At 30.9% G+C, this 9,941-nt stretch overlaps 1 protein-coding gene across 1 annotated transcript; it reads left to right on the top strand.

Annotated features, from left to right (window-relative positions):
• The first annotated feature begins 3,652 nt into the window (after window positions 1-3,652).
• LOC117916093 (RNA polymerase II subunit A C-terminal domain phosphatase SSU72) lies at window positions 3,653-9,691 on the top strand. Its single transcript, XM_034831925.1, has 4 exons — window positions 3,653-3,915; window positions 4,725-4,870; window positions 9,095-9,213; window positions 9,302-9,691. The coding sequence occupies exons 1-4, from the start codon at window positions 3,701-3,703 to the stop codon at window positions 9,401-9,403; spliced, it is 582 nt and encodes a 193-aa protein (XP_034687816.1). The 5' UTR covers window positions 3,653-3,700; the 3' UTR covers window positions 9,404-9,691.
• The last annotated feature ends 250 nt before the right edge of the window (window positions 9,692-9,941 follow it).

The following is a 9,941-nucleotide window of genomic DNA, read 5'->3' as shown; positions in this document are numbered from 1 at the left end:
AATATTATGGTATTCTCTTTATGCTTTTCTTCCGTTCCCCTCTTTGTCTATCTCCGTTAATCATGTTAACATAACGGGAGCTAATTGACAAGAATATCATTACGTTTTACTCTTTTTTTTCTTTGTCCAGGTTTTGTCCCAGGTTTTTCTTAATAAGGTTTTAACGAGACATATTTTTATAATCATTTAAAGGAAAGTGAGGGAGACATATTTTTATAATCATTTAAAGGAGAGTGAGGGAGAGTGTTATAAAATATGAGATTATATATCATTATAATAACTTATGGATGATAATTTATATTAATATTTTTGTGACTCCCAATAAAAGGTCGAGACTTGTAATGAAAAGTCATTTTGTTTTCTTCCTATATTCTAATTTCTTTTTTTCATTTTCTTTTTCTTCCACTTTATTATTTTACAACACTAATTTATTTTTCTTCATGTTTTCTATGGTAACAAATAAAAGAATTTGATATATATATTTTCTTTTTTAGTGTTTTTTATAATACAAATAAAATTGAAAAAAATTATTTTTAAATATATTCTCATTTATAGTTATTTCAATAATTAAATTTTTATTAATTTTTAAATTAATATTGATATTTTAAAATTACTTTTAGCCAACCAGGACATTCTTAATACTTCGCTAGTATCAAATGTTAATTTGATCTATGATCAATGTAAGATATATTTTAAATTTGGGATATTTTTCCTAGTGGGGATTAATCCAAAAATATTTTCATTTAAAATATTTATATAAAAAAATTCTCCTATTTTACAATCTCAACCATCGTAGTTAAACTTTATATAAAATAAAGTGGTAAAAATCAATATTATCTATGTTCACCATTGTAAAGTCATGGTTATTTTTCATTTTTGTCATTCAATTAAGCAAAAGAAAAAACCATAAATTGGTTGCATTCAAAGAAATTTAGAATTATTGACTCTGTATATGTCTTTTATGGTAATTATCCAATTCTTATACACGTTTCCATTCAGAGGCTATTAGCAACAAGAAACCAATGTAAGTAAAAGTTTTTCCTATGTTGATTTAGAGTCGGTTTAGTACTAATTATAAGAAGCGTTTTTAGTGTAAGAAGTGTTTTTTTTTCTAAAAAAAAAAGTAGGAACTTGTTTGGTAATTGTTTTTTAAAACAATTTTTTATTCTCCAGAACAAGAAAAATAAGAAAACACGTTTGGTAGTATAAACCTATTTTTTGTTTTTTGTTCTTAATAACATAAAATATGGTGTTTTTAGATAACATCTTTGGGTTATTTTCTTTTGTTTTCACTTGTTTTGTAATAATTGTTTTAAAAAATAATTATACAAGCATGAGTGATTAAAAAATAAATAAATAAAGAATTTGATACAAAAATTATTTTTAAAACATATTTAAAAGTATTAAAAACAAGTTAAAAATATTTCAAGTTTTTAAATAGACTTTTATTTTACAAAACATTAAAAAACATTTTTCAAAAACAGTTTTTTAAAACTATTTTCGAAAATAGTAACCAAACAGGTCCTAGGTGTTTGACAAATTTTAGGAAACATTTTTAAAAATCAGAAAAATTACTTATAATATTAAAAAAAATCAGTATAGTATTTTGAGAAAAACACTTAATATGTGATTCTCTTAAAAATACTTATTGAGAAAACACTTATATTAAAAACAGTTTGAGTAGAAACACTACTAAACAGACTTTTAACTCTTATAGTGAAGTGTACATCCTAATTTCTTAAAAATGTTTATAAGGAGATATATATATATATATATATATATATATATATATAAAGTACAAAAATTAATATAGGTCTTTGTTGATGGGTAGGTATTACAATAACCTTAAATTCAAACATTTGAACTATATCAATAACTCAATGAAACATGTAGTCATATTAAAAAACAATGGTGCATCCATTTCCAACCTTAACATAAAAGCCCTTAAAGACAACCTTTAATATAGATTTGTATACACATTCATACCCAAAATTAATTTCCAATTGAATCCTAGGAAGTTTGAATAGTAGAATTTGTTTGTCTTTTTGCTTATAATCAGTACCAAAATCACATACATGGAAGATGCCCGCATTTCACAACTTAAGTAGTGCCTTTGACCTTCTACACAGAGAACTTTTTACATAGGGATGTTATATTTATTTGTAGACCCCAAAATTGGTCATACGGTCTTTTTATCAAAAAATTTAGGCACGGGTTTTATTCAAAGGTTTTTAGCCCATTTGATTAGAGATTTTAGGCTCTTTAGCGCATACATTCTTTTATTGTTGAGACTTTAATATTCGATATGCATACAAGTTCCATATATGTGAATCATCAAAATTTTTGGAAGCTTATTTACAAAGGAATATAAGATGATATAAGATGGTGTAAAAATAACAACTATGAAATCCTCATTTAGAGAAATCAAGAATTTTTATGAAGAAAAATTCGTAAAGCAAAAATTAAGAGTGTTTGGTAAATCAACTTAATGAATTAAGTTGCTTAATATCACAACTTAAAGTTAAAAACAACTTTAAGTATTAAGTCTAAATAGTTAATTTATTCTTAATTTTAAATCTTTTTATTTTTTATTTTTATTTATTTTTTCCTCATTTGCTTATATTTATATTTTGCAACAATGATTCATTGTTTATATTAATATCATGTTACTACCTTATACATTAACAATATTTTATATAGATATTTAATAAAAAAATTTATTATTTAAAATTAACAAAAATAAATATTAGTTAAAATGAATGATGTTAAATATTAGTTAAAACTAATGAGGTCAAATATGTTAATTTGATGTTTTAAAATAAATTTTAAGTTAATTTTATCAAACATTTTTAATACTTGTAAAAATCAAGTAATAAGTTTTAAGTTTATAATTTAAATAATTAAATTTAATATCAATTTAAGTTATTAAGTAATAATTATTAAGTTTTACAAAAGAATTTTATGAACCCTCAACCTCAAGTTTATACCTACTCGACCTTTTTAAATTTGCTCGTTGCAACATATTGATGCTAAGCCAAACCAATGCATAATTTTCTTTTTTTAATATTATTTATTAAATAATTTTATCAAAATTTAAATAATGAATAAAATAATATTATAACAAGACAATAAGAATGAATACAAATAAATTTGTTCATCAAATTGAATTTAAAAAATAAATGACAATACAATTATAAAATTTTGAATTGAAAAAACTTAATTCAAGTACAACCCAATTAGTAAAATCGATTGATGAAGCATCTTGAGAGGTTGGGTTGGATTTAATTGGATCTTACGTTCTAAAGTCTCGATGATTTTCATACTTAAGAATCTGTTTGATAATGATTTTAAAAAACGTTTTTAATTTAAAAAATATTTTTAAAAGAACAACAAGAGTTTAACAAAATTTAGAAAGTACTTTTAAATTTTTAAAAATTACTTGTAATATTGAAATATTATTTATAGAGTTTTTTGATACTTCTTAATAAAACATTTTTTTTTATTAAAAATACTTCGAGTATAAACACTCTCACACCGGCTCTTCTTGCTAATAGAAATGGGCTGGCCCAATGAGCCCAACCCAAATGATATTTCTCAGTCTCTAACAAAAGGAAGATATAAAAAAGTGAGCAGTTACCCTGCAATTAAAACCCAGTACCCCTTTCATCTTAGCTTCGATCGATCACCTGTGAACGCGACGATGAAGTTCCGGTACGCCATGGTGTGTTCGTCGAACCAGAACCGAAGCATGGAGGCTCACTCCCTCCTCAAGAAGCAGGGATTCGACGTGTCATCCTACGGGACGGGGGCGCACGTCAAGCTCCCTGGACCTTCCCTCAGAGAACCAAACGTCTACGAGTTCGGAACCCCCTATAAGCACATGTTCGATGATCTCCGCCGCAAAGACCCCGACCTGTATCCTCTTTCTTCCATTTCTAGGTTTTTCATGTTTGTTTCCCGAGAAAAAAACATTACCGAGGGAAAGAGAAGGAATTTTTTTTTAAAACCAAATGGATCATGTGGTGGTTCTTTAGAGGCGGTTGAAAGATTTTGGATCATGACTGATATTTTTAAAAAAAAAATTATTTGCCTACATTTTCTCACTATCCAAACGAGGAATTTTATAGATGTTTGATGCATTGCTCTGCCTGTATTTTTGTTTGGTTAATTTTTGCATTTTTGTGAAAGACTACCTAATGTGGACCATGTTAAAGGCTGTGGACGATGTAAATTTGCCTTGTCCTCTGTTTGATAGTCGAGAAGATGGGGGAAAAATGGTTTTGAATGGTTTCTTTTTTGGTCTCCACCAAAGGGGGGAATTGAAAACTTGCAATTAGACTAGATAATTGTGTTAAGCTTAATTGAAAGTGATGCGAAACCTAAAACAAATCATTCTGTTAGGCTATGAATCTAAAACTCAAAATTTAGCATGTTTTCTTGCTGACCGAACAAAGTATTTGAGTATTTGTTTTATATTGAAATTTGTGTAAAGTTCCTGAATAGAACCTTAAACCCTTTTGATTGACAAAATATGGTTGTATTGGGGTTTGTTGTTAATGTTCATATTGGAGACTGGGACAAACCAGAAACTAAAGGAAGCTCTTAATTCTTGTATAGAAATCAGTACTATTTTTTATTTTTTATTTTATTTTTTAAATTCTTGCTGATGACTATTTGATTTGCCTGGAACCTTAAAGCAAAATGCAACCTTAACGACAACACAGCTACAAGCGTAATGGCATCTTGCCAATGCTTAAAAGGAATTCATCAGTCAAAACCGCACCTCAACGCTGGCAAGATAATGCTGCTGATGGGCCATTCGATGTGGTATTCACATTTGAAGAAAAGGTTTTCGATATGGTTGTTGAAGGTTAATGTTTGCATTTTTGTTTTGTTTCTGATGCATCATATAATTTTATAGATAGGTTATTGAGCAATATGACTTGATTGATGAAATGATTGAAAATTTTTGTTGCATCATATGATTGAAACATTCACTTATATTTGTTGGCATTCATCTGATTGTTGCAGAATAGTTTAATGTAGATGAAATATTTATCATATTCCTTGAGTACATTGTATTAGAAAATTGTTATTGTTATTCACACCTTATGATTATCTGGTTAATTTTGAACTCTGAACTCCTAGGGATATTATTCCTAGTTAGTTCTAGATGTCTTTTATGCCAGTCTTAGTTGGTATTATATCATTCACCTGAGTAGTGTTATATACAGATATATAGAGTATGAATATATAGTTAGAATTTTAAATACTTCCCAAACTATAAAGAAAAATTGTTCCCTCATTCCTGTCCCTAAACTGGCTTTCCTTCTTGCTCATCCTTGGTGCTTCTAAGATATAGAATCTGATGGAGGATTTTGGATTTCCAAATTTCAACATGGGCCTGTAAGACCTTCAGATATTAGTAAAAGTCCTCAATTAAATTTCAGATTTTAGGTTTTTGGCTTAGATCTAGAAAATTTTGAGAAGGATATTACAATCATGTAATTGAATTTGATATTTTAAGAGCTTGAGATTGGCCTCCAAGACTCGATAAATAAGCATATGTACTGAATTCATGACACAAGATAGACTGTCATAACTTTAAACCGAGTTTGGTGTTAATAGTAGATTAGTCACAGGATTTTGGATGCATATTTAGTATAAAGGTCGTGGTAGCTTTGTCTTGGGTCATTTGAACCCTTCCCAAACTTCTAAAATCTTTGATTCCATTTAGAGGCTTTGGTAGCCTGTCTTAGAGCCTTGTTGGCTGGCCCATCACTAACAAACTCTCCTATGTGTCTTATCATAACCCTCATTTCATCACATTTTTGATAATTGTTATAAATGCTTGTGCCTATTGATTTTTAATTATAAACTCATTATTGTTTTAGACCTTTTTTTAAATAAAAAAAAAAATATTAAAACAAAATCGTAACTTCATGGTGTTTCCAGTTTCCACTGCATGTTCAACCTGTGGTACCATGTATGTTGACTGTGTCTCAGGAATTAGAACTTTAGTTCAAAATTCTCTCTGGCGTGCCTTTAGTATGTGTTCTAATGTCACCAGAGTGTCCAATTTTGAAACTAGAATTATAAGTTGGGTCTTGGGTTTTGTATATCCATCCCCAGCTTCTGATATATGGAATACATTCGATCAAGGGTTTTTAATGGCTTGCTATATGGTCATAGTTGCCCTCAAACTTTTAGTATATATATAATTTGAGGGTCCTTGAGGCCTGGCTTAAGCGGCAAGGGGTTAGGGTGGAAATGCGGGAGGTTCCACATTCAAGTCTCAACAGGGACAAAAAATTACAAGAGAAGTCACCTATAAAAGAAAAATGTTGGCACTGTTTGATGGTATAACACACCATCCAAGTTTTTGAGAATCCAGGGTCATAACATGTAGTTGTTATTGGGGCTTTAAGATATACTTAGTTATGTACTTTGGTTTGACACTTGTACAACATGTGTGTGCAGGTTACACCCCCTTTTCCTTAGGTGTCTTTATCAATATATTTATTAGCATCTTGCTAATCAGTAAAAAAGAGCATATGCCTAATGATTTGCAATACTAGGGGTGGTAAAAGTTTTTTTTGATAGGAAATGACAAAGTAATATATTAATAGAAAAAAGAAGTACAAGAGAAGGATGAGGAATCCTCCCACCAAAGATGGTGAAAGTTAATTAAAATTTTATCCAAAGTTCAATCTGTACCCTAACAGAGGTTAGAAAAAGATCCATATCACACATTCTTCCATTGTCCCTTCATTGCTTTAAATATCTTTGCATTCATTTCCAAAAAAATCACCCCAATAGTTGCTGCTAAGGCACACCATCAAATTTAACTCCTTGGCCTTCTACCAAAGCCCTCAAAGGAAATGACCATCAACTGGGTATTTTTGAGATGTCCTAGATTCGCTTTGCCAAAGCTCAAAATAGACTGCAAGTAATGAAAAACTGGAAAATTGAGTCCCCACTCTCCAGACACAAAATGTATTCATCAGGACTGGTGGTTTTATGAGCTTCTTGTTTTGTAGCATGCCATGGTATTTTCTATATAGTGGGCTATTAATCATGCAAAAACTTTTTACCTTGGAATTGGGTGTTGTTTGTGGGCTTGGGGTTGTGGTGGGGTAGCATTTGCTCTTCCAAATTATGAGTGTGAGTTATCCCCTGTGAAGAGGAAACAGAAGAAGGATCTAGGAGAAAAAATGTCCCTACTACCTGGAAAGTTGGTCTGTCATCATCATTAGCATTAGAAAAACAGATTTTGTCGAATGTGTGGGGAAGAAAAGATAGATTATTGATTACCTTATCATTAACATTCTATGGAAAGTGAGGTTTTAAGTGGGAGATGCATTGAAATTTTGAATGGGACCTTTCCACCGTCTTGAAATTCTAGGGAGGGAAAGGAAATATTTTGAGGATTCTCCCAACACCTAAGGCTTTTCCAGAAGGATCCATTTCTAACAATGAATCTAATGAGGGAAAAAATGTGATAGCCGTGATAAATGATTTGGAATATGCAAAAGATTCTCCTAATGAATCATTTTTTCGGAACTTCTATATGAGGAAAAAGGATCTTTTCTATATACTATCCCCTAATTCCTTAGCTATAGCTGGTCTTTTCTCTACAGTACCACTGACCAGAAAAAGCATTGAAGTTGAATTTTCATTAATGAACATCTCATAGGATCTACAAATTAGTCTCTTCATCATCCCTGCAGGAAATGGTCTACAGGGTTTGTAGCTAATATTACTATCAGGATCCTGTTATCTAGCTAACCCTTAAAAGTCTGAAAACTTGTTCTGATAAACCTCAGAAAAAAAAAAATCCAATGCAAATTACAGTTTTCATTTTTATGGGAATGTGAATGGAAGGAAGTGGCAATGAGTGAGTTACTTGGCATGGAAGTCAATGACAATAATAAATTGATGTCTCTTTGTATTGGCCTATCTACAATGCAAGTTGAAATGCTAAGAATTGACTTTAGTTTATGTGTTGTGCCCATTTTAGATGAATGTTTCAATTGTGGTTTCAACAAAGTGGGAACATAATCATTTATTAACAATACTGCAGGCTCCTCATAACTTTCCCTAATGGCTACAGTTATATTCTATCGGTGCAGAATACTAGAAAAACTGAGCTGTAAAGGTGGATCCACACAGATTATCATAAAAGAAGCTGGGCATTGTGGGGTTACTGATACTTTTTGACATGCCTTTAAACAGTTTTTATGCATTCAAATATCCTTTTGAGAGTATATTGTGGAAATGCAGAAATGATAAGAATACCAAAGGATATGAGAGTTTCTTTTTCTGATAAATTGAATGTCCCATTTGAAATTTCTAAAGGATTTATATGTACCCCCATCTTGCTTGGGGTTTGTGCAGCTTGAATATCATAGAATATTGATCTCCATGTATTTTGTCGTAGGCTCTCCTTTCCATTTCTTTGTTTTTTTTTCCTTTATTACTTTGAGAAAAAATTATGCAGTCTTTTGGTTCTTAATCAATTCAATGCCCTTAGCAACTAATTATGGGAGTATGCTCAGTGTTTGTGGCCATTTGTTTTACCATTAAACATTTGAGGTAATTTTTGGAAAATCCAGGAGTGTTACTCATCAGACCAAAAAATTACAAGGATTAATTCTCAAAATTTGTTATATTTGGAAAAAACAGAAGTCTCAGTTTCCTGTGACTCCAACTAATGAATCCTTGAAAAGTGATTTAGTTGGAAAGCCTTTTATCAACATGCTGCATTTCATCTCAAAGCAAACAAAGCCTGGGCATAAACATTGTGGCTTGGAACTTGGTCTGTTTGCAGTAGTTGCACTGAGATTTATAGCTGTTATGCTTTCTATTGGTTTGAACATTTAGTCTATGTTCCTGTAGGAACTTTGATGACTACTTAACCCCATCAGAATCCTTCCACAGCAGTGATCTGTGTATTCAAAAAGTGTATAGATCCATGCTTTGTGCCCCCCAAAATTCCTAGATTGTATAATTTGGTGAGCATTCTATAGCATATCTGCCCCTTTACAGTTCCTACTTTCTATGATCTAATGGGGCATTGTGTAACAATGTGCAGATCTCCACAATAGGGATCATGTTCTTATGAAAACTGTTCTGGTGATCAACTTGGAAGTAAAAGATAACCATGAGGAAGCAGCCATTGGGGCTCGGCTTGCTCTAGATTTGTGCCAAGAGGTTTGTATTCAGTTATGCTCTGCAATTACTCTATTACTTTCTTTCCTGTTTTATTGATAAAAGTTCCATGAACAACTGGTATGTACAGATTGAAGCAACTGAATCATGGGAGGATTCAGTTGATGACGTCGTGTCTGGTTTTGAGAAGCAGCACCGGCGGAAGCTCCTGTACAGCATCTCCTTCTATTAAAATGGTGAATATCTACAGACTAATCACTTCACTGAAACTTCGGACATCCCTTTGCTGACATGTTGATGATGCCCATGAAGATTAATGTCCATGCTCTGGAGCTGTTTGAAAATTTTGATGGGCTTCTGATGTTTGTTACACTTCATGCATGTATGTTCTCTTGCTTCAACTTCACTTAGAGATTTCTTTAATTCCTTTGCATTGATGATCAGGAGTTAAAAAAGTCAGTAGAGAAACAGTGACTGAATTGGGCTACTTAATTTGGAATGATGGCTGTTTTTACTTCTTTGGATTGTTTGTACCTTTATTTAATTTCTGATTTTTAGAAATGAAAAATAAAATTGCATAAACACATGTTCGACAGTATTTTATTTTGCAGAAAAAAATTATTATTATTATTATTTTAATTTTTAAAAATAGAAAACAAAAAGGTATCTAAATTGAGTACTAAAATTTACATTACAAACAAAAGGGAAAAGCTTAAAAGAGACTTAGCATAAGATGCCAGGAAAGTGCCAACCAATTTACACTCTTATCA

The sequence above is a fragment of the Vitis riparia genome, chromosome 6 (genome assembly GCF_004353265.1).
Source record: "Vitis riparia cultivar Riparia Gloire de Montpellier isolate 1030 chromosome 6, EGFV_Vit.rip_1.0, whole genome shotgun sequence".
Classification (NCBI taxonomy): Eukaryota; Viridiplantae; Streptophyta; class Magnoliopsida; order Vitales; family Vitaceae; genus Vitis; species Vitis riparia.
The sequence above is the reverse complement of the archived record's forward strand: the minus strand, read 5'-3'. Positions and strand labels throughout refer to the sequence as shown.

Bases quoted from the DNA above. Each gene is read 5' to 3' on its own strand.
- LOC117916093 (XM_034831925.1), top strand. From the start codon at position 3,701: ATGAAGTTCCGGTACGCCATGGTGTGTTCGTCGAACCAGAACCGAAGC. The intron at 3,916-4,724 runs GTATCCTCTTTC...ACGACAACACAG, and splicing joins CGCCGCAAAGACCCCGACCT to CTACAAGCGTAATGGCATCT. The intron at 4,871-9,094 runs GTTAATGTTTGC...AACAATGTGCAG, and splicing joins TTTCGATATGGTTGTTGAAG to ATCTCCACAATAGGGATCAT.